This window comes from Macaca thibetana, chromosome 4 (assembly GCF_024542745.1).
Source record: "Macaca thibetana thibetana isolate TM-01 chromosome 4, ASM2454274v1, whole genome shotgun sequence".
Classification (NCBI taxonomy): Eukaryota; Metazoa; Chordata; class Mammalia; order Primates; family Cercopithecidae; genus Macaca; species Macaca thibetana.
The window spans coordinates 149299851-149325707 of record NC_065581.1 but is presented as its reverse complement, the minus strand read 5'-3'; the positions used below and the strand labels follow the sequence as shown (position 1 = coordinate 149325707).

At 37.3% G+C, this 25857-nt stretch overlaps 1 protein-coding gene across 4 annotated transcripts in view; it reads right to left on the bottom strand.

Annotated features, from left to right (window-relative positions):
* Positions 1–1695: 1695 nt before the first annotated feature.
* FRK (fyn related Src family tyrosine kinase) overlaps positions 1696–25857 on the bottom strand; it is a 154156-nt gene continuing 129994 nt past the window's right edge. For all 4 annotated transcript variants that reach the window (XM_050786618.1, XM_050786619.1, XM_050786620.1 and 1 more), the window contains 6 exons: positions 20759–20922; positions 19725–19893; positions 14862–15020; positions 4406–4587; positions 3197–3362; positions 1696–2792 (listed from right to left, as the gene is read on the bottom strand). In XM_050786618.1, the coding sequence (XP_050642575.1) occupies positions 2581–2792; positions 3197–3362; positions 4406–4587; positions 14862–15020; positions 19725–19893; positions 20759–20922 (1052 nt within the window). In that variant the 3' untranslated portion in view covers positions 1696–2580. The remainder of the gene's footprint in view (positions 2793–3196; positions 3363–4405; positions 4588–14861; positions 15021–19724; positions 19894–20758; positions 20923–25857) is intronic.

Here is a 25857-nt window from a genome sequence, read left to right as displayed (position 1 = left end):
AGGGAAATAAGAGAGGATACAAATAAATTGAAAAACATTCCATGCTCATGGATAGGAAGACTCAATATTGTGAAAATGGCCATATTGCCCAAGGCAATTTATATATTCAATGCTATCCCCATCAAACTACCATTGACTTTCTTCACAGAATTGGAAAAAACTACTTTAAACTTCATATGGAACCAAAAAAGAGCCTGCATAGCCCAGATAATCCTAAGCAAAAAGAACAAAGTTGTAGGCATCATGCTACCTGACTTCAAACTATATCACAAGCCTACAGTAAACAAAACAGCATGGTAGTGGTACCAAAACAAATATATAGACCAATGGAACAGAACAGAGGCCTCAGAAATAACACCACACATCTACAACCATCTGATTTTTGATAAACTGAACAAAAACAAGCAATGGGGAAAGGATTTCCTATTTAATAAATGGTGTTGGGAAAACTGGCTAGCATATGCAGAAAACTGAAACTGGACCCCTTCCTTACACCTTATACAAAAATTAACTCAAGATGGATTAAAGACTTAAACATAAGACGTAAAACCATAAAAAACCTAGAAGAAAGCCTCGGTAATACCATTCAGGACATAGGCATGGGAAAAGATGTCATGACTAAAACACAAAAACCAATGGCAACAAAAGCCAAAATTGATAAATGGGATCTAATTAAACTAAACAGCTTCTAGGCAGCAAAAGAAGTTATCATCAGAGTAAACAGTCAACCTACAGAATGGGAGAAAATGTTTGCAAGCTATCCATATGACAAAGGGCTAATACCAAGACTCTACAAGGAACATAAACAAACTTACAAGAAAAAAACAGACAACCCCATAAAAAGTGTGTGAAAGATTTGAACACTTTTCAAAAGAAGACATTTATGCAGCCAACAGACATATGAAAAAAAGCTCATCATCACTGATCATTAGAGAAATCCAAATCAAAACCACAATGAGATACCATCTCACACCGGTTAGAATGGAGATCATTAAAAAGTCAGGAAACAACAGATGCTGAAGAGGATGTGGAGAAATAAGAACACTTTTACACTGTTGGTGGGAGTGTAAATTAGTTCAACCATTGTGGAAGATAGTCTAGCAATTCCTCAAGGATCTAGAACTAGAAATACCATTTGACCCAGCAATTCCATTACTGGGTATATACCCAAAGGATTATAAATCATTCTACTATAAAGACACATGCACATGCATGTTTACTGCAGCACTATTCACAATAGAAAAGACTTGGAACCAACCCAAATGCCCATCAATGATGGGCTAGATAAAGAAAATGTGGCACATATATACCATGGAATACTATGCAGCCATAAAAAAGGGTGAGCTCATGTCATTTGCAGGGACATGGATGAAGCTGGAAACAACCATTCTCAGCAAACTAACACAAGAACAGAAAACCAAACACTGCATGTTCTCACTCATAAGTGGGAGCTGAACAATGAGAACACATGGACACAGGGAGGGGAACATCACACACTGGGGCCTGTCAGGGGATGGAGGGCTAGGGGAGAAACAGCACTAGGAGAAATACCTAATGTAGATGACGGGTTGATGGGTGCAGCAAACCACCATGGCGCGAGTATACCTATGTAACAAAACTGCACTTTCTGCACATGTACCCCAGAACTTAAACTATAATAAAAAGTAAAAAATAAAAATAAATAAAACTCTGATCTGTAGGCCAAAGGGTATTTCTTTTTCTTTATTAATTACTCAGAAGTCTAGGCCACAGCAATCCTACTGTTCTCCTCTCATTTTCCTAAACTATTTTGATACTTATTTCTCAGCCTTTACAGGCTATTAGATATTTCTCACATTTCCATAGATAATAACTCATCAGTTTTGCAACCTGATTCTCAATATTAAGACATTAAAACTAATGTATATGACTCTCAGTTGACACATACTGAGGTATAGAAAAATTCCATCATTTCCTTCTGCAAAATGAAAAAGATTTTAATTCATTTTCTCAACAGCTGCATCATTTTTTTATGCATAGAAAAAAATGTGCAATTACTCCAAGTACAATCAAGTCATTTAACATGGCTTTACCATCATTGTAGTTACAGGATATTTTAAAAGAGAAAAAAAAAATCTCAAAGCACAGGTCCTGCTGTGCAGCAAAGCAATCAAATTCCTTTATAATAACAGCCTGATGGGATTCAGCAATCTGAGGAATAATGAATAACCACTCTAATCAGTAAACAGGAAGACGCTACAACAGTCACTGAGTAAAAACTGACTATCATCTGTTGATTCTCTTGATCGGCATTTCAAACAATAAATTGAAATGTAAGTATCTCTTAAAAAGAAAAATAACTTTGTTTAGTGTGCTTAATTTTACCAGGCAGTGAGGAAATTATATATCACCTTGATTGTCTTTCAGTGTGGCCCAGTCAATAAAATGCACAAATAATCTTTTTTATAATACATGGCCAACTTTATCCTATCACTTGAATACGTCAGGATAAACTGATTGTGGAGTTGGTTGATAACATTGTACTTTGGAACTATTTGAATTTGTTTTGCTACTTTATTATTTGATATTCTTCTCCAGTGTTCATCTTATGAAGTTATTTGCATCTGAATATGAAGAGTCTGTTTCAAAATAGTCCTCAAGTTTCCAATGCAGTGTCTCAAATGTAGGTCGTTCCTTAGGCTCTGCATTCCAGCACTCCAACATGATATTGTAAAATTGCTGTGGACAATTGGATGGTTGGGGAAGTCTATAGTTTTGAGCCAACATCTGGATTACCTGGGCACCTGTCATACCTAGAAAATACAGAACGGAAACAATAACAACAACAACAACAAAAAACCAAGTTAAGGCTCAGAGTCTTAAACTTATAGCCATTTATACTCTAGGTTACTAAGTAAGTCAATTTCCTTGGCAAAGCTTTGAGGTCTACCATCCCCTTCCCAGGTTACATGGATTAAACTAAGTCCTGCGGCAAGCGATGTCTATAAGACTGCAATTCACTAGCAAAGGAGAGGGAAGTAATAAACCACCTCATTAATGCAAATTATCATCATCAAATTTTATCTATCAAGCTCCCGCAGGTACTTGGTATGGTCAGCCTCATAACTCTGCCCTCTAAGTCTGGGAGAAGCAGTTAAAGTCACACCTAAGTAAGTGACCTGCAGCAAAAAGGTCCACTTCAGAATTAATTACTCACCACTGTAAGGCATTTTGCCATAAGTAATGATTTCATAAAGAAGGATTCCAAATGACCACACATCGGACTTAATGCTGAATTTATTAGTACGAATGGCTTCGGGCGCAGTCCACTTCACCGGCAGCTTTATTTCGTGTTTAGATTCATAGATGTCTTCATTATCTACCTGTTAATGCATTAAGGAATCCAGGCCAAGTTAAAGTAATTTTTTTTTGCTACCCTCATTCATCTATAATCTGCTTCACATCAAAATTTAGAGAAAAAAGATTCAAAATGAGCTTAGTTCTATTGACAATTACCTTAGCAAATTCTGAATCTGGTATACAAGACTGAAAAATATGTGGGAAGTCATTAATAAAATATTATTTAAGAGCCTACTATGTGCCAAGAATAGCACTGAAAGAAACATTCTACTACATTTGGAGAATTAATACATGATTCTGGCTTCACATCTGATCCTGAGCGAAAAAACAAGGGAGCAAAGTCTATTGTTTGATTTACTGATGATATTGAAAAGCCACTGACTTCGATAATTACCATGTAACCACTTGCTAATAATGAAAAGTAGGATCTAAGTGTTTTAAATTAATATATAAACTCACTGGGGTACTAATTAATTTACAAAAAGAAAAAAAGTGATGAATTCATGAAGATTAAAAGGGAATCATTTATTTGTTGTTTCATGCCCTGTATCCATATTTTTAGGGTACAATATGGAAATTTCAAATTAATTTAAGAGAAAAACACCTAATATTACATCTCCTATAGAGTATCTTTCAGACTGATGTAAAAATTGGGAAATCAAAAAGCCAATGATTGCTGAAGAATTCTGGTGGCATGCAAATTAGTCTGGCATACAGTGAGTAATGGTGGCTAGGTTAACACTGCACAAAGTGTACAGCTTTTGTAAAGGAAACAGAGGTGAACAGAGGTGACTGGTACTAACCGAAAAACAGATCATTAATTCAACTATATACTTAAGTACACACTTTCCAATCTGGTTGGTCACTGTTTTCTCTATTTTGTTTCTCCTTGATAAAGAAATAGGAATGTGCAGGCAGTTTGTAAGGTTTTGCACTACTGAAGTAGTTTATGGACTACAGAACTTGGAGAAACATTGTTTTAAAGAATAACAGTATATCTATTGGTTTACTAACTGTTAGACTTTTGACCTATTACAAAAACTAATTAAAACAAAACTAAATCCACCTTAAAAACTCTGGCAAGTCCAAAATCTGCTACTTTGTAGATATTATGTTCACCAACAAGGACATTTCTGGCAGCCAGATCTCTGTGAATGTAGTTCCGAGACTCCAGATAGGCCATTCCAGAGGCAACCTGTGCCGCTATGTCTACCTGTTGAGTCAGATGGATTTTTGACCCAGCATCACCTAAGCAAAAAGAGAAAAGTAAGAAAGTTACTTTAGAGAACATTTGAACTATTAAAGTGAATTCTGAGAATTTTGAATGAATGAGCTATCAGTGAGATTAAGTACAATGACACTGATCTGTTGAGCTCTCTCTCTCTCTCTCTCTCTCTCTCTATATATATATATATATCTTTAACACAACTTAGTTTGCTGTGAAAGGTTAATAAGGCAACAATTTTTTCAGAGTCCAAACATATTCCAAGGTCCTCTCTTCCTCGAGTATTACAAGTAACAAGTCATCACATGATTCAAACATGGCTACAATTATCTGAGACTGTGGCTATTTTGCCTTTTTTCTTTTTTTTTAATTTTATTTATCTTTTATTTTAAGTTCAGGGGTACATTTCCAGGTTTGTTATATAGGTAAACTTGTGTCATGGGGGATTACTGCACAGATTATTTCATCATCCAGGTATTAAGCTTAGTACTCATTAGTTATTTTTCCTGATCTTTTCCTTCCTCCCCACCTTTACCCTCTCATAAGACCCAATATGTGTTGTTCCCTTCTGTGTCGGTGAACATAGCTCCCACTTATAAGTGAGAACATGTGGTATTTGGTTTTCTGATCCTGCATTAGTTGCTAAGGATAATGGCCTCCAGCTCCATCCATGTTGCTGCAAAGGACATGATTTCATTTTTTATGGCTGCATAGTATTCCATGGTATATACATACCACATTTTCTTTATCCATTCTACCACTGATGGGCATTTAGGTTAATTCCATGTCTTTGCTATTGTGAATGGTGCTGCAAGAAACATACATGTGTATGTGTCTTTATGATAAAACAATATATATTCCTTTGGGTATATATCCAGTAATGTGATTGCTGGGTCAAATGGTAGGTCTGTTTTTAGATATTTGAGGAATCGCTGCACTGCCTTCCACAATGATTGAACTAATGTACACTCCTACCAACGGTATACAAACATTCCTTTCTCTCTACAACTTTGCCAGCATCTGTTATTTTTTGACTTTTTAATGGCCATTCTGGCTGGTGAGAGATGGTATCTCATTGTGGTTTTGATTTGCATTTGTCTAATCATAAGTGCTGTTGAGCATTTTTTTTTTCACATGATTTCAATACCATATGTCACTAACTAATTTCTTCATGGAAATTATTACTTAACTGCTACTGAATTTCTTTCAAGCATTGCGTACTTTGTTTTAGTCATTGAGCCAATAAAACAGTACTAACTTTTATGGCTGAACCAATGAAAAATTCTCATTCTTCCATCATGTTGTTTTTAAAAACTAGCTCACTAACACAAATGAAAGGTCTATCCATAGTTATAAAGTATGTATATTACATTTGTACCACCAAGATTGATACATTTTTTTTTCTCTGCCTTAGTCTGTTATTCTTAGAATAGGTTTCTCATCTCTCCAGACATGGACATACCTTCAATAGGCAAAGTTTCTCCTACTGGGAATTCTTTATAACTAAGTATTAAAAAATTTATATAGTACAATCAGTTTGATTATTATTAGTAGAGGGGGGTCAGCATTATTTTGTGGTGACTGACTCTTTGTATTTGCATTTGACTTACCTATTTTGTATTTGTACACAAAATAATACTGACTCCTTCTACTTTGAAATGGGGTGAGTCATCCCTGGGTAGGATTTAGCTGCCATACTGTTGACAGATGTTTTCAGATGTCTGGAGAATTAAAATAATATCACATCAACTCAAACTAATATTCCTCTTATATATCCCTGTCTGAATAAGCTGAATACTACACAAAGTCCATTAGACTCATGGTCAAAAGCATAGACACAAGCCCTGACTTGAGAGGCAGCTGTATGCATTACAGGGGTCAGAAAATCTGGTTTGAAGCTAAAGGGCTAGACTTTCAATCAAGGATATGCCTGATATTTCTTTGTGACCTTGGCAAGCATCTTAACATTCCTATGTGTCAGTTTCCTCATCTGTACAATGATAATAGTAATTACTTTATGGTATTTCTTGTTAAAATGAAAATTAAAATGAATTAATTCATGTAAAGCACTTAAAGCAGTGCTTGGCACCTAGAAAGAACTCAGTAGATCCTATCTGTTATTATCATTCCTCCTATCTAATCAAGATAAAACATAGAACTTGCTAAGGTAGAGATACATATGAATTACCCATGTGGAAATGACTAAAGGAAGACAAGCTATGGGTCTGGAACTCAGGGGAGAATATGCAGCAAGAGATATTGATTTAACAATCATAAGTTATAAGTGGGAGTTAAAACAGTAAAAGTGGGTGAGATTGGTAGGAAATGACAGAGAAACACCAATATTGAAGGTGGGGAGAGGAAGATAAACCTATAAGAAAACTGTGAAGAATCAGCCAAAAGAATATGAGAAGAAAACCACTAGAGAAACTTGTAACATGTCAAAGGTTTTGAGAAAGAGAAAATGCCAACATAGTCAAATTCCACAAATAAGTCCATGAAGAAAAGGACTAAGACATTTGTCGAATATAATAAGGGAGTCCCTGGTGATCTTGGGGATAGGAAGAGCAGTTTGACTGGAGATCAGGTGGGTATAAGGATTTGAGGGCTAAATACGAGTGAAGGACATAGAGACAGAAGAAAGAGGTGGCAAATTCCAAAATCCTAATCAAGAAGGAAAACAAGAAGGTTCTGGTAGAGGTAAACATAAAATAATGGGAAAGCAATTATCATAAAATTTGGGATAGTGAGGGGTTGTAATTGATAAAGTATTCAGGGGGTTTCCAGGGTGCTGGCCACATTCTAATGCTTGATCTGGGCAGTGACTGAATGGTTGCTTATTTGTTTGCTTTACAATTACATGTTAAATGATATTATATGATTATGTGTTTTCTACATATATGCTATTTTTAATAAAAAATGAAATAAATAGAGCCAAAAGAATTTTTAAGGGAAACACTTAAGCAGTGTGTGTGTGTACATATATATTTATTTTTTTAAGGCAAGTAGCATATCTCAATAAGTTGTGAGGTAAAATTAACTGCTTACCAATCCTTTCGTCCTTTCTTTTATCCCTGAGCACAGACAGAAGATTACATTTCCCATCTTCCCTTAGAGTTAAGTTGAGCCCTGTCACTAGTTCTGGGCAATGCAATGTGTGCAGAAATGATGAACATCACTCACAAGCCTGGCTGTTAAAATCTCCCACATCTTTATGGCTAGAGGGATGCATTTCAAAATGGTAGAGCCACATGAGTCTAAATCCCTGTATTATCCTTTAGAGAAAGTCAGCTAGCAGAGCAGTCTGGCCCATATAAAAAAAAAAAATACCTATTGTTTTGTATTAAGTCATAGAGAGTTTTGAATTCTATATTATAGCAGATGACATTATGCAATCTAATACAAGATATAAGCATGAAAATAAATTATAACTTAGTATGCAGCATAATGGCAAAACATTGCTGCTATGATAGCCAAAATAGCTAGGCCTTTTGATATCAAATTCACTCAATAAGAAAAGAAATGTATGGAAATTAAGACAAGCTGGTTACTAACCGTGAGTTATGTGGTATCTTCTAAAATGGCTCCCAGTTATCTGTACCTCCTGATATTCAAGCCTTTGTGAAAGCCACTTCTACTAATTGTGGCCTGGACCTAGTGACTCATGTTTAACAACAGAATATGGCAGAAGTAGGTGGGATATCACTTCCAAGATTAAATTAGAAAAGGCTGTGACTTTGCCTTACAGATAATCTCCACCCTGTTGTTCTCTCGCTTGCTCACTCTAATAAAGCAAGCTGCTATGCTGCAAGCTGCCCAATGGAAAGGTCCCTGTAGCAGGCAGCAAAGGGCATCTTGCAGCCAACAACCAGAAAGGAACTGATTTCCTCAGTCCAACAGCCCAAGAGGAAACGACTCCTGCCAAGAGTTAAATGAGTGAGTTTAGAAGTGGATTTACCTCCATCAGAGCCTTCAGATGACTGGGCACTTGCCAACACCCTGACTGCAGCCTTGTAAGAGGCCCTGAACTAGGAGACCCAGCGAAGCTATGCCTAGATTCCTAACCACAGAAACTGTGAGGTAATAAACATTTGCTGCTTTAAGCCACTAAGTTTTGTGGTACTGTTTTGTGCAGCAATAGACAACTAATACAGATTGATGTTACGAATATAACATCAATGCTATGAATATAGTTAAAAACATGAACTATGAAGCCAAACTTCCGACTTGGATGAGTTACCTAATCTCTCCATACCTTTTTCTTCAACTGTAAAGTGGGACTACTAATACTTACCTCATAAGGTGGTTAGATAAATGAATGAAGCTCCCTTGTAGGTTGTATTCCTAAGAATTTTATTCTCTTTGTAGCAATTGTGAATGGGAGTTTGCTCATGATTTGGCTCTCTATTTGTCTATTACTGGTGTATAGGAATGCTTGTGATTTTTGCACATTGATTTTGTATCCTGAGACTTTGCTGAAGTTGTTTATCAGCTTAAGGAGTTTTTGGGCTGAGACAATGGGGTTTTCTAAATATACAATCATGTCATCTGCAAACAGAGATAATATGACTTCCTCTCTTCCTATTTGAATACTCTTTATTTCTTTCTCTTGCCTGATTGTGCTGGCCAGAACTTCCAATACTATGTGGAATAGGAGTGGTGAGAGAGGGCAGCCTTGTCTTGTGCCAGTTTTCAAAGGTAATGCTTCCAGCTTTTGCCCATTCAGTATGATATTGCCTGTGGGTTTGTCAGAAACAACTCTTATTATTTTGACATATGTTCTGTCAATACCTAGTTTATTGAGTGTTAAGGACCTCTTTAAAGAGAACTACAAACCACTGCTCAAGGAAAAAAGAGAGGACACAGACAAATGGAAAAATATTCCATGCTCACGGATAGAAAGAATCAATATTGTGAAAATGGCCATACTGCCCAAGGTAATTTGTAGATTCAATGCTATTGCCATCAAGCTACCATTGACTTTCTTCACAGAATTAGAAAAAACTACTTTAAATTTCATATGGAACCAAAAAAGAACCCACATAGCCAAGACAATCCTAAGCAAAAGGAACAAAGCTGGAGGCATCACGCTACCTGACTTCAAACTATACTACGAGGTTACAGTAACCAAAACAGCATGGCAGTGGTACCAAAACAGATGTATAGACCAATGGAACAGAACAGAGGCCTCAGAAATAACACCATACATCTACAACTATCTGATCTTTGACAAACCTTACAAAAACAATCAATGGGGAAAGGATTCCCCATTTAATAAATGCTGTTGGGAAAACTGGCTAGTCATATGCAGAAAACTGAAATGGGACCCCTTCCTTACGTCTTACACAAAAATTAACTCATGGTGGATTAAAGATTTAAACATAAGACCTAAAGCCATAAAAACTCTGAAGAAAACCTAGGCAATACCATTCAGGACATAGGCATGGGCAAAGACTTCATGACTAAAACACCAAAAGCAATGGCAACAAAAGCCCAAATTGACAAATGGGATCTAATTAAACTGAAGAGCTTCTGCACAGCAAAAGAAACTATCATCAGAGTGAACAGGGAACCTACAGAATGGGAGAAAATTTTTGCAATCTATTCACCCGACAAAGGTCTAATACCAAGAATCTACAAGGAACTTAAACAAATTTACAAGAAAAAAAAAACAACCTCATCAAAAAGTGGGCAAAGGATATGAACAGACATTTTTCAAAAGAAGACATTTATGCAGCCAACAAATATATGAAAAAGAGCTCATCATCACTGATCATTAGAGAAATCCAAATCAAAACCACAATGAGATAGCATGTCACGTCACTTAGAATGGGATCATTAAAAAGTCAGGAAATAACAGATGCTGGACAGGATGTGGAAAAATAGGAATGCTTTTACATTGTTGGTGGGAGTGTAAATTAGTTCAACCATTGTGGAGGACAGTCTAGCAATTCCTCAAGGATCTAGAACTAGAAATACCATTTGACCCAGCAATCCCACTGCTGGGTATACACCCAAAGGATTATAAATCATTCTACTATAAAGACACATGCACATGCATGTTTATTGCGGCACTATTCACGATAGCAAAGACTTGGAACCAACCCAAATGCCCATCAATGTTAGACTGCATAAAGAAAATGTGGCACATATACACCATGGAATACTATGCAGCCATAAAAAAGAATGAGTTCATGTCCTTTGTAGGAACATGGATGAAGCTGGAAACCATCACTCTCAGCAAACTAACACAAGAACAGAAAAACGAACACCGCATGCTCTCACTCATAAGTGAGAATTGAAGAGTAAGAACACATGGGTACAGGGAGGGGAACATCACACACTGGGGCCTGTTGGGGGGTGGTGAGCAAGGGGAGTGATAGCATTAGGAGAAATACCTAACACAGATGACAGGTTGATGGGAGCAGCAAACCACCATGGCACATGTATACCTATGTAAAAAACCTGCACATTCTGCACATGTATCCCAGAATTTTAAGTATAATTTTAAAAAATAAAAGTAAGTGAAAACAAAGAAAAATGAATTAAGTTAATATTTATAAAAGACTTATAAATTGCCTGTCACAAAGTACTACAGTGTTTTTAAAGGAAAAAAGTATATATATGATCCTCTCCTATCACTATCTTGTATAGTTCATTTCCAGTCAATCACCTAATTTAATACTCTGAACAACTATATGAAGTAAGGATTGCAATTATTCTCACCCATTTCATGAGGATTCCTATTACTCAAAGGAATAGGTAACAAGTTGTCTGACATATAATAGATGTTCTAAGTATTTACTGGGGAAAAAACAAGTCAAACTAAACTTTTTAAAAATAGAGCTATTTATCCTCTTTAAATTGTAACAAGATGTACCTGTCATTAATTACCCTCAATACTAAAGGTTTTTTACAGATCTCTCTCATTTTGCAGAAATGTATTACAAAAATTATCCAGCCAAGCTTAGAAACTACAAAAATGGTTATATAGAAAAAATGCGTATGTTATTTCAGCTATCACATATGACACCTAATTCTATTACAGTGGATAGAAAAAGGTTTGCACTGACAGGCATAATACTGGAGGAAACTGAGTGACACACATTTCCTACTTAGAAGGGTGCAGTAACCTCAGTACTGCCTAAGTAAACCTCAACACATACTTTTAATACAACCAACAGAGGTCAAAACTGATGTAAAAGTTCACAAATCTATGACAATTTACATTTGCAGCAAGAAAATATTTTCAACTATATTCCATTACTCAAGAATCTTTCAGCTTAATAATATTCATTATGATGGGCTGCTTAAGAGTGGCACATCCACTTTTAAGATCGCTTTATTGAATGTGAACCCTCTTGATTGGGGAAAGAGCTGTCTGCAGTGAGCACATGTTCATTACTCCTCCTGGCTGCTAAGCATCATCCTCACAAATGAAGGCACTGGTAAACTTGACCCTAATGGCCTAACTCTGAAGCTGATAGGGTTCATACTTAGCCCCGAGTAAACCACATTACCAAGCCACAAAAATCCTCAATGCCAGAGGAGTTGGCCACGTACCAAGTGGATCTTTTCAAGCTGATACAAGAGTCTCAAAACAAGCTTGACTCCAAGTCCCAATCTTGTTAGGTTCAAGATGGTCCCAACTTAATCTATTTATTCAATACCTAATTAGTACATGCTCTCTTATGTGCCAGACACTGTTCTAACTCTGAAACAAAGAAAACACTATATGCCTGTGTGGAGTTATATTCAGAGGATACTAAAAACAAGCCAAATAAATAAGATACACACTGTAAGAAGCCAAGAGGATAAAATAAAAAACAAGGGAAAAGGAATACTTTAAGAGTCAGTAGAAAGAGATTAAATTTTAAAATTCAGAGGGTGACCAGTGAAGCACTCACCAAGATGGAAACATCTAAGTAGAGGTTTTGAGGAAATTAGAAGTGAGCATGTGGATAAATGTCAAAACAACAAAAAAATTCAGGCACAGGAAATAATGAGTGAGGCAAAAGCATGCTCAGAGGGTAGGAAAAAATAGCAAAGAGGGCTAGTATGGCTGACACACACTGAGCAAGGGAAGGTTGTAGAAGATGAGATCAGAGAGGGAATAGAGAGCCAGGCCATGCAGGACTTCATGAGTTACACATGCTTTGATTTACGTTTTAACTGTATCTCTCTAGCTGTTGTGTTGAGACAAAACTGAAGGCAACAAGAACCAGAAGATGAAGACTAGCCGGGAGCTACTGCAGAATTCAGGAGAAAGGAAATGGCAGCCTGGATCAGGGTAGGAGCATTGAGGAGAGGTAAAATCCTCTATATATTTTGAAGGCCAGCCAATGGGATTTTGCTAGCAGGTTAGAGATGGAACATGAAAAGCAGAGACGATGCCAAGGTATTAGGCCTGAGTGTTGATATGGTCAAAGAAGGAAAGACTGCAAAAGTAGCAGATTACTGGGGAGAATACAGGGAGATCAGTTTGGGGCATGTCATCTTGAGATGTCTAATAGATATTTCTACTATAGTAGAAATTAGGGCTGTTCACAAACAATGATTTTTTCATCCTTTCAAGCACTTTACAGAATTGTACTTCCCTACCCTCTTTGACTTGATTTGTCCAAATGGAAAGGGAACAGAATTATCTTTGTCACTACTGGTCAGAAGCTTTAAGAATCAGGGTGAGATTAGTCTCATCCCCTTTCTCTGCCAGAGTGATCAAAAGAACTGAGCCACCAGCCAACATATTTTGCAACGTAGCACGGATAAGAAATAAACATGTGTGTTAAGCCCTTGGGGATTTGGAGACTGTTAGTTATTGCAGCATATTTACATTATGCAGACTGATACAATATTCAAGTGGAGAAGTTAAGAAGGCAGTTGGGTATGATTCTCAAGTAAAGGGGGAATAAAATTTGGAGAATTGTCAGGACACAAAAAAATTAAACAATGAGGTTAGATGAAATTAATAAAGGAACTAGTGAGGTTGTGAACAGTCTTGGTGAACTCCAAGATACTGAGAGGTCTGGGAATGAAGGAAATCACATAGGTTGAAAAGAATCACTAAGAAAGGAAGGAGGAAATGCCATTGAGTGAAGTGTCCTGAAAGCCAAATGAAGGAAATGTTTCCAAGAGGAGAAAGCGTCTATTGAATTAAATGCTGTCGGTAGATCTGAGGATGGGGAATAGGCCATTAGATGTAATTATGTGAATACTATTAGGGACCTTTATAAAGCATTTTTTTGCTAGATATGACCCAAGACGACGTTTGCACTTTGTCCTCCTGGGAATAAGGCAAAAGTGGTTATTTAATAGCTGAGTTTAATCTTTCTATGGTGGGTAACATATTCTGATGCTGTTAAATTCAATATTTTTCTGCAATGAAGCTGAGCATATTTCTGTTTTTAATGGCATTCAACAGGCCTTATTATGTTATTTGTTGTTCTTATCTTGTTTTATAGTTTAATGTTACCAGCTTCACAAGGCATCCTGAAATCAGAGGATATTCTTATGTTTCTAAAATCTTTGTTTCATCATTCTCACCTCCCTTTACCTCTATACATTCTATCATTCCCACCCTGACATTTCAAGAAATTAAAGAAGTCTCCTTTTCAAGCTTGAATTATTCTGTCAGTACTTGATCTCACCTTCTTTGAACATTTCATTTTAATGCTCATTATACTGTATTGTTGTTTACTAAATTATCCATTTGTAATAAACATCAAAATTTCACAATGCCCTTCAGTCTTCTCTGACTACAGGAAACAAATAGAGAAATAAAGCAATAGTATATTGCTGCTTTTTTGCGTGACAATTCTTATGTTGCCTAGCAGTGGATGTATTTTAAACAGCAACAAGTACAATGTTGTCAACTACTGGCAAAGAAAATAAACATAGGATACTTCCCTCCCTTTTGCCCCAAATGTATTCCATGTCCCCAAATTCTGTGCCATAGAAAATATTGGTCCATAACTGATAATGTTCAATTAGTGTAGGAAATAAAGCATCATGCAAAACATCCATTCTTTAATTTCCCACGTTACATTCAATTACTCTAATATATCTGTTGTGAAAAATTTTCTCTTCCACTGCATAAGTATTTTCCACCTTTTGAGTATACAATATATAACCTATTAAACAGTAGCTGAGCCATTCAATGTTAAGACATTCATTCTCACAGACATACACATAGTAAATATCCTTTGGGTTACAGAAGGCTTGCTAAATTGACATTTATAGGACTAGCTAAACTAAATTCCTCTTTTTTTTTTTTTCCTTATATTAAGTCTTTGCTTACTTTGGAGATATTCTTGCAGACTTCCATGTCTCATCAACTCTGTAATAATATAAATTGGATCTTCTAAAGTGCAAACAGCATAAAGCTGGATAAGCTTTGGATGTCTTAGGTTCTTCATTATCTGTGCCTCCCTCAGGAAGTCACGTGGATCCATTGAACCTGAAACAAGAAGAGGCAGAAATCACTTTATGTTATTGAGGCATTCCTATCCTCACAGCAGCCTGGTGGGAATCATCAAGATTGCCTCCTGCTTCTCAGTAGAGTAAGAGCATCAGTGTCACAAATCTTCAGAGTTAGCAAGAGGAGAATCAGTTCAGCCAGAGCAACCTAATAACTGGATGTGTTGGTGCATCAGGAGTATACGGTTTATATGTTATGACCTGTAGGTGAAGAGAGGTAGATTCAGGTCTACATGAAAAATGAAGGAAAAAGGAGAGACTGATAATCTAACTGATAAAACAAGGCATCTTAACACAAAAGGAAAACATTCTATTAACATGAGCACTGAAGGTCACTGAATATTTAATTACTGCAGCCAGAGTCTGATAGCTGCCCTGTCCTTGGTGCCCACTGTGGGAACAGCTGGAAAAAATCCTAAAACAGTGACATTCTGCCATAATTTTATCTTTAATTCTGTAGGAATATAGTGTGTAGGCCAAGTGGAAAACATCCAAGACCATCCCCAAAAGTTAATGGGTTTTTTTTCACCTGTTTTATATGTTCAACTTGAAACTGATATTTAATATTTTCTCCTGTACTATCTGCTTCCACAGTCAGAGCCTTAATAGCATGGCTATTGGAGGAGAGACAATATTAAGGCCTATTTAGAAGACTTGTCTGCAATTAAATCATATTTTAATGGCTCCACTCTGACTCACCATGCAAAGTGTCAAGTAGTTGCCATCAAATAAAATCTAAGAGGAGGAAGATTATCTGGAGTTTACATTTCACCAGTAATTTTAAAATGTTTTCTTTTAGAATATGATGTTTCAGAGGCATTACTGTAATTAAAGGAATACTGTCATTTCACATCTTAGTATTCACTATGAATAATGCAAATATAGTTTCCATTGATGCTCCAAGAGACTACTACATTCATCATCCTCTCGATGTTGAAGACTTTATAACTGATATTTAAACCCAGGCATGGATAAGCTTTGACATTCTAAGACAACACTGTGACTTGTTTATTAATGTGAAGTTGAGTTAGTTACATGTGACCTGCACATCATTTCACATAAAACATTTGAGCAGTCTCCTCTTTGAGAACCCAGAAGTTCAGAACTGGACTGATCAGACTCTGCATTCTAGACAAATCTCAGCTCTCTGCCACTAGCGCTCTGTGTGATCTTGAGCAAGTTATCAAACCTCTCTAAACTTCAGTTTCTTCATCTGTAAAACATGGCTAATAATTTTACTGACATCATAAGATCATTAAAAAGATAATAGCAATGCCTGCACATATGTATTCAGTGACTGTTGATCATTATTTATATTATCACTGATAATGCATAGTCTTGGAAAAACCAAACAGACCAGCTGTAAGTATATTTCACAGGCTAAGGAAGAAAAGGGACAAGGACTTAAAGAGAGAGAATAGGAGAAAATGGCCGATTCTCTTTTCCGTTACATATTTCTGAGCTCCATCAATTCCATCTCTACCACTGGTTTACTCCACACAGTCAAATAGGATTAAAATTTGGAATCACAGTCGCAAAATGGAGCTGAGAATAAGAGACAGCTAAACCATAATAAAGGACTTTGTTCTTGATTGTTACAACTAGTTTGGCTTATGGGCAAATATCAACACAGTGGGGATTCCCCCCACTACCACCCAAAAAATATAAGCTTCCAGTGATAGCAGCAATTATGATCACCATACAGAAAATGAGGATGGGCGCAATGGCTCATGTCTGTGATCCCAGAACTTTGGAATGCCAAGGCACGGATTACTTGAGGTCAGGAGTTAAGAGACCAGCCTGGCCAACATGGTGAAACCACGTCTCTACTAAAAATACAAAAATTAGCCAGACGTAGTGTCAGGTGCCTATAACCCCAGTTACTCGGGAGGCTGAGGCAGGAGAATCACTTGGAGGCAGAAGAATCACTTGAACCCAGGAGGTGGAGGTTACAGTGAACTGAGATCATGTCATTGCACTCCAGCCTGGGAAAAAAAAGAAAAGAAAAGAAAAAGAAAATTATATATACAATATATATTTATGTTACTGAAATTTCTATGTTGTGTAGCCATCAGATTCAAGCAATGTAGGACACTCAAACTCATTCCCAAATCAGACTATGCACAAGAACTGAAATCACAGTAGGTCAGAAGCCTCTTCAGGTGAAGACTGTTTCAGAGCACTACTTCATGGCCATCCTGGTTATAGCTCACCAGCTGCAGAGTAAAGGAAGCCCAATCTCAACTCAGCTAGTAATGTAACATTAAATATTAATTTTTTCCTGTCAAAGCTACTGTAGGAGTTCATTTCAGGCTCATCTTTATTGCGTAGTAGCCTGCTAAGCAATAAATAGCTGCTAAGATTGATTAATGGCCCCAGTGAAGTGAAGACATTTAACCAATCACAAAAGCTGTTTGTGGCTATTACACTGTAAATCAATAATAATTATTCCTGTTGGAGAGAAAGCTATCGTGTTTTTTTTTTTTTTTTTTTTTTAATATGAGAAATCTGACTTTTTTTGTTGTCTTTTGACTTCCCAAAGGGCTTCCTTAGAGAACAGTATTAGGAAGGCTAGCTAGCTGCCTCTTCTTAGAAAAGAATTATTAGGTTGGACAATAAAGTTTAGCCACCATTTATTAACAAGATTAGGGTTTAAAAGCATATACACACAGTGATTGTGAAAATCTCAGGTGCTAGAATAGAATGTCCTCACCTGGAGCACTCATATAGCACCTGGCCACTTAAAAGTGCCTGTCTCTTGTTTCATCTGACAGATGAAAATGCTGAAACTGAATTCCTGCACTAGTAAGTTTGCACTTCAGTGGACACATCTGTCAGCAGCCCCATGGAGGCTAACATTTATTAAGAACTTGCTGCATATACTTTACGTACATTGGCTCCATTTGTCCTCATAAAATCTTAGAAAGTAGGAACTATTATGCTTCCCACTTCCAGACGAGAAGATTCCAAAAGGTTAAAAAATTGTCCAAAGTCACAGAGGGCAGAGCCAAGTGTAAACGCAGATTTATGTTATATCAAATTTGACACTGTTAACTTGTTACACCAGAGGATCCCAACATTTTCAGTTCATGGAACCCTTAGTGTCTCCGTAACTTTTTTCATGATGTCTCTACGTGAAAACAAAAAACAAAAAACAAAAAAAAACAAAAAAAACTAACAGTTCTTTTGATTACTGGGTTAGATCCAAACAAGTTAAGAAGTATTTATCCTAACAATGTAATAGCCATTTGAAAAAGTAACACAGGTAAATTGAAAGGAAAAGACCATTTTTCATTTAATTCTTAACTACAAGTGCTTACTAAAGTGATATATGCATTCCTGGGACACTGCACAACTTCTCCAATCTTAGAATCGGACGGAGCACTGCTACCCCCATTTTCTGGTCTGTATTGATTTTTGTGTGGATTTTGCATTTGACCATAGCAACCATCAAAAAACCCAGCTTTACAAAGATAGGATGTCAACAAAACGAATGTTGTTTTAAAGTTGAAACCATGAACTACTTAAAGGTAGCAGCTTGTACAATATTCAGGATGTTAACTTCAAAACGTTTAAGTATTCCACAGCACTCCTGTGAATTCACCGTGGTGCCCCCAAGAGCCTTGGCACACAGTTTGGGAACCATAGTGTTACCCTATCCTGCCAGCAATCAAATCCCAAGTGCTCAGGTTCTGCCACCAGACCTCTAAGAATTACCAAATCTCTAAGAATTCTGGGCTAGGTAAATAATGCAGGTCTCCCAGAAAACTACAATCTAGCCTATGTTGATTATTCTTACCTCTGTTATAAAGGTACACATGAGGTTACTACAGCAATGTTGCACTTTTACAGACTGTCACTTCCATGGGGTGTGATGCAATAGTAATAGATGTGGGTTCAAATCCCAGCTATGCCATTTATTGACTTTTTCATTATTATAATAATAGTTTTTATCCATCACTTACTGTAAACCAGGTACTATACAAAGCGTTTCCACTAATGACCTAATGTATCTTCTTGGCTGGCCTTATTATTACTTCTGTTTCACAAATGACAAAACTGAAGCATAGAGTTCAAAACTTTGCTCAAGATCACATAACTAGAAAGTATGTGGGAAGTTACTTAGTCTCTCTTTTAAATAGAGGGAATAAAGCCTGGCTGAATAAATACTGATTTCAGTATAATTTTACTTGCCATCACAGGAAAAAGGAAGATGGAAGGGAAAAAAAAATTCCTACATTTTCAAATACAAGTTTCTTTGGATGGACCATTTTGCTTTTGAACCATAGAAAAGTAATACTTTTAGAAATAGTTGTTTCCTGAATAGTATCAAGATTCCTTCTGATTTTTTAAATATTTTCAGTTAAGTCAGTATCTGTTAACTAAGGCTAAGAACAAAATGGGAAGAAGGACATTGGAAGACTGAATCCTAACTCCAGAGAGGAGATGAGTTGTCAGACTCTTCAATCAGTGATATTTTAAGACTCAGTTGAACCAGGAAGTGTGCTCTTGTTTTTATATTTTAATGCCTTATCCATAGGTTTGGGTCACCTGGGCTAGAGAGAATGACCACAACACCTGCTTGCTGCCAGTATTAGCCACCCCATGAACTCTTAGATATTTACGGTGCTAAATTGAGCTCATAAAAATCAATATATGCATTTAACCTTTATTGTTCTCGCACCTGGTTTTAATGTTTTCACTGCTACTGGTGTGGTATTGTTCCACAGACCTTCCCATACTTCGCCGAACTGACCAGATCCCAATCGCTTCAGAAGCTGTATGGAGTTGCGGTCTATCTCCCACTGGTCCACGGTTTTATATGACAAATCAAATGGAGCTGGGACCTGGATCTGTTTCATAGAATAATAAGAGCAATTGTTAAAAAAAAAAAAAAAGGGGGGGGTATATTTAATATTATTTTGTTGAAAATAATAGTCTAGGTACTTTTAAATAAAACATTTTTTGAAACAAAATATTGTAAACTGTATTATTATTGCTTCAAAAACAAAAAGTATGGTGGGAGAATCTGCACTGTTAACTCTTCAAATTGATCTTCCAAATCTTGGGAAGTCAGGCACCTTCTTGTCAACCTGTCTGATCCCATACCTAATGCCATCCTCACTCAGGTCTGGAATGACTTCTCTGTACCTCTTTACCTACCTAAATCCTCTCAGTTTCACAGCCCAGTTGAAGTTCCATCTCACCCACAAATCCTTCCCAAACTCTTTGGCTATAGTTTTATGATATGTATCATCTATTTTGCATAATTAAATGTTTTATTTTTTCAAACTCATTTTTTCATTTCTTTATTTGTTCATTCATTTATTTACTCATTCATTTAGTAAGTAAAATTGTTTTAAGCATTGACTAGGTGCTTTTCTATAAACAAAACAAGCAAGACCCCTGCCCTCCAAGAACTCATATTCTAGTTTACCACCTGCCCTATGGTCTCTGTGGCAGCTTCTAAACTCTGCTGTTATGGCACAAAAGAATCCAAAGAAAACTCATATATGAATGAGCATCTGAGCAAATAAAACTTATTTACAAAAACAAGCATACGTCAGTGTGAGCTCATGGGCCATGGTTTGCCTATACCTGCCTCAGGTAATAAAATGACAATTTTTTTCCTGAACTGATATTCCATGAAAAGTACTCAGATAGCTGAAGGAAAAAAGTTAACTTCAATAAGCAAACACAGCTTGAAAGCATTTTCACCTTTAAGCATGGTTTCCCCAGCTTGACACACAGGCCGTCACTCGTCTTGGTGTAGTGGCTCACAAATTCGTTCAGTGTTGAAAAGGTTCTTCTCCGGGTGAGAAAAAAGCCCCCTTCATCCAGTCTTCTAATTCTGTAGTGTTTTACAACTCCTCCATCTAAAACTGGAACCCAAAATAATTCCTGTTAATAAACTTCTTCCTAAAGCCCAGCAGATTTATTTACTTTGTGGTGACATTTTCAATGCATAAAATGAAATATACATAAAATTATACGTATTTCTCAACTTCGTCTCAGAAAAGATTTGAGAAAGTTTCCAAAGAATATAGAACAAAAGAGAGAGTGTGAGAACTGGGAAATAATACTGAAGGAAATATAAAAACAAAGGGGTGAGGCTAGCACTAAAAGAATCCATGCTTCAAAGCCTAGCATACTTGATTAAAACAAGCCATAAAATTGACTCTATCACTCCAGCAATGCAAAGAAGGAAACCCTACCATTTTGAGGAATCACAGTATCCATAAGATAAAATCATGAAAGGTTTTTAGGAACAGTTTGACTCTTCCTGGTGTAGAGACCAGGGAGAAATTTCTCCCATGAAATCCTATAATGTGGCAATGGAAATAAACAGTGTGCTCAATAACGTCTTACAATAATGCATGGAATTCCTCAGGACTGTTCATTATATTGTACCTCAATGCAGTCTGGTAACAGAATGTCCTAACACAGTTCAATAAAAGCAATTCCACAGAGCTTAAAATGATGCAATCCACATATGCAATGTTCCAGCAGTATTGCATAATCCAAGGGTGAGTCCCATAGGATCTACAGGAATAACTAGACTGTGTTATATTTATCTAGTCTGACTTGCAGTGGTTATTTTGTTACTCTTGCCGCCCACCTACCATTGACCCTTCTTCTGTTAACAGCACCCCCAATTTTCCTCAGAGAATTGTTGCTTCTCTAAAAGCATGCGGTCCAAAGGGACCTGATAGCCACCTGGAGCCAAAAAAGACATAATTAGTGCAATAAGAGCCAAGGAACCCCAATTCCGGACTTGATAGTTCCAGAAAGACAGGAAGAGTTTTGTTGCTGTGGCTGCTATTTTGGTTTTGGTTTACTGATGGGAGTTTGGAGCTATTGGCAGAATCCTGGCCTCTAGGCAGGAAGCAAGCTTGCCTTAGAAGAGAAGCAGCCTAGTGGGAGGCAGTCTTGATTTGGAAAGTGAAGCTTAATCCCAGGAGCCAGTCAAGCCTGACTTTTCAGCTACAAGAGTCAATTAACTACCTTTTTGGTGAAACTATTTTGAATAGGGATTTCTGCACTTACATTCAAAATATTGACTAACACACTTTATACCTATGCTTTCACTTAGCAAAGTTATTGATAAATATTGGGCAGCATTTATCACCAGAATGTTATTCTGCATTCCTTGCTAAATATAGAACTTCATGCTTCAATGAGTAGTCAGGCTGGTGCGATGGTCTTATGAAAGGAAAGAAGACATCCCACTTCCCATATGGAGATTTACTGAGGGCATGCCAATAGCTAGGACAAATTTTTTTTTTTTTTCAAAAAAAGGAACTGGCACATACCAGAAAAGCTAAAATGAAAAAAGACAGTATTAACAAGGAAGTGGAGTGACTTCCCACACACAGTTGATGGAAGAGTAATTTTTACCACCACTCTGGAAAACTGTTTTTCCTTATCTACTAGAGTTGAACATAGTCATACATGTAATACAGTAATTCCACTCCTAAGCATAAAATCAATAAGAGTGCACAATATATTCACCAAAACATGTGTTTAACAATGTTTTTAGTTGCCTGATTTGTAAGGGTCTAAACCTGGAAACAATCCAAATGTCCATCAACCAATAAATAGAACTATCCAAATGTCTATCAACTAATAAACAATTGAATTAGCTAAAATATTGTCATCTGGTTGAATGCAGACTTGTAAATAAACAACAACTGCAGCTACACACAACAATATGAATGAATCTCACAAACTCAAATATATAATCTCATTAAAAAAAAGCAAGGCTGAGCTGGGCTCAGTGGTGTCTGACACCTTTAGTTACAGTATTTTGGGAGGTTGAGATGGAAGAATTGCTTGAGGCCAGGAGTGCAAGGTCACTCTAGGCAATGGTGGCAGACCCTGTCTCAACAAAAAATAATAACAAAAATAATTGTTTTTAAATTAACCACTATTGGTGGCACACGCCTGTAGTCACAGCTACTTGGGAGGCTGAGGCAGGAGGATCATTTCAGCCCAGAAGGTCAAGGCTGCAGTGAGTTAGGAATGATTGCGCCACTATACTCCAGTTCAGCCTGGTCAACAGAACAAGACTGTCTCTAAAATAAATAAATAAATAAATAAAAATAAGCAAAACTATTGATATGAGGGGTCAGTGACTGGGATGTTAATCTTAATTCTGTTTCTTAATTTGGTGCTGGTTACCTGGGTGTATTCACTTTGTACTCACCAAACTAAACTTTTATCAATTGTGCATTTTTATTACGTGTATCACACTTCAATTTAAAATAATACTTTTAAAATATCGGTGTTTTGCTTCTGTTTATGAGCAAATGGGACATCAAGTCTCCAAACTGCTATATTATGGTTCATGCTGCATTATTTAATTATAGAAGGTTATCAAAGTAAATGTTACCTAATTTTCACCTTGGATATAAAAATATTCAGTAATATACACATAGAATATTAACTTTAAGCAAATAAGTTTTCTAGTAAGGACTGTGAGAAACCTGGCTACAAAAGGCCCTCCTAAATAACTGAGTTGACTTGCAGTATAGGAGTATTTGCTATAAGCCAGAAACATGCAGAGAAATATCAAACAAAAATCAAGACTTTAGGTGTACAACACTGAATATGAAGGTAACCTTTCTTTTTTTCTTTTTCTTTTTCTTTTTTTTTGAGACAGAGTCTCGCTCTGCTGCCCAGGCTGGAGTGCAGTGGCACCATCTGGGCTCACTGCAAGCTCCGCCTCCCGCATTCACGCCATTCTCCTGCCTCAGCCTCCTGAGTAGCTGGGACTACAGACGCCCGCCACACACCTGGCTAATTTTTTGTATTTTTAGTAGAGACGGGGTTTCACCGTGTTAGCCAGGATGGTCTCGATTTCCTGACTTCGTGATCCGCCCGCCTCGGCCTCCCAAAGTGCTGGGATTACAGGCGTGAGCCACCGCGCCTGGCCTTCCTAACACAACATCAACCACAGTAATGCAACCAATACAGCAGACAAGTGCAACGAATAATTAAAGCATACACTTTTCATGTTCTTCCCAGTGGTCTTTAATTTGTAGTCTGTAAGAATAACACTCCCCTGTCCCTAGATGAAAGCTCCAGCAAAGTTTTTCTGCCCACTTTTAGGTATTAGACAGTCTTATTTCCACTTAAAATCACAAACACTCTCTACTAAAAAAAAATACAAAAAACTAGCCGGGCGAGGTGGCGGGCGCCTGTAGTCCCAGCTACTCGGGAGGCTGAGGCAGGAGAATGGCGTGAACCCGGGAGGCGGAGCTTGCAGTGAGCCGAGATCCGGCCACTGCACTCCAGCCTGGGCGGCAGAGCGAGACTACGTCTCAAAAAAAAAAAAAAAAAAAAAAAAAAATCACAAACACAGTCTCAATTCAAGCCTAGATGCCCAGTCCCAGATGATAACCAAAATAACTACTGCTACGTGATCAGATGTCAAATCTTCTCTCCTTCCCCAGCTCAGGCCCGTTTCAGGCCAAAAGGCAGCAGTGGAAACATGGTATTCCTCTCTGTTTCTCTACTATAGCTGCTTCCCCACTTTTCCTTCCCAGCTGGGTTCTGAGCATTCAGGCTAAGAGCAAAGAGAAGAGGGAGTCAAGATGAGAAGGCCACACTCAGTCGACTTCCCACTCTGAGCCTGCTGGCAGAAACTCAAGCTGACTCCTCTCTGGGACACTCATGCAGGCCCTTTGGGGCTTCCCCATCTCTAAAGGAACCCTCACTACAGTTGCTAAGACATAGACATTTCTAGGATGCCTGCACCCAGTCGCCTCTCAGCTTCTGTTTCCTGGGCAGTTCTCCCACTACATTCTCCCTTACAGGTCTCCTCTTATCCTCCAGCAGAAGCTTTCTTGGGCAAAACCCAGAACTCCTCCAGACCGTCCATCTACAGTGCTGTGGCACTTTTGCTCATTAGGAGACCCACTTATGGTCCTAAGATAATATTTACACATCCCTTGCCCTGACAATTACCAGGAGGAGACAGAGGCTAGTGCCCTAAGTCACCTCTATCCTACTTCCACAGGATGCTTTAGCCTTCTCAACCTAAGTCAGGCTCCTGTGTTCTATCCTTCCAACTGCAGAGGATGGAGAGTTAGCCCTCAGAGTGGTCTTCCTGAAGCGCCCTTTCATTAGGTTTGGGGTCCCATTCATTAGCCCAGGAATAAAGGGGGTCCCATAGTGTGCCAACAGCTTTCTTCAAAAGCAAAATGCCATCAGCAAATTCTTCCTCCATTCCACTCCACGTATCCTTTCTAAATTATTAACAAGCTGAGAGATCCAAGAGCAGCCATATCTATCTTTGACTGATTCCCTTGTCAACTGTGAGTATGGAGATCTGACTTAGAAATTTTACTTCTATTGTGTCTTCATAACCTCAATCAAAAACTCAATTTTAACAGTGTTATATTCACATGTATTGACCCAAACACCATGCAAAGCATTATTTTACATTATTTTGTTGTAATCTTATAACAGTTATATAAGGTAGTTATTAGGTCCATTTTATTTCTCATAAAAGTGAGTAGATGGCACTGCCAGGATTCAACTTGGGGCCTTGTGATTCTAAGATGCTCTATAACCAGCAGATCTCACATAGCAGATCTAAATGTCTAATAAGACACACCTCCAGTTCATGACAATAACATTATGTCATCTGTATTCAGGAAAATGTTTTACTTTCAGCAGTGATATCATTCATTCATTTTAATATTTTCCTTTATATTAAAATACAAAAGGCAAGAGTCCGTTTAGTTCCTTCAAGAGCAATATCATTTTCTTAAACTTTTTTGTGTTTCTGGAACACATCCTTGTACTCTGAT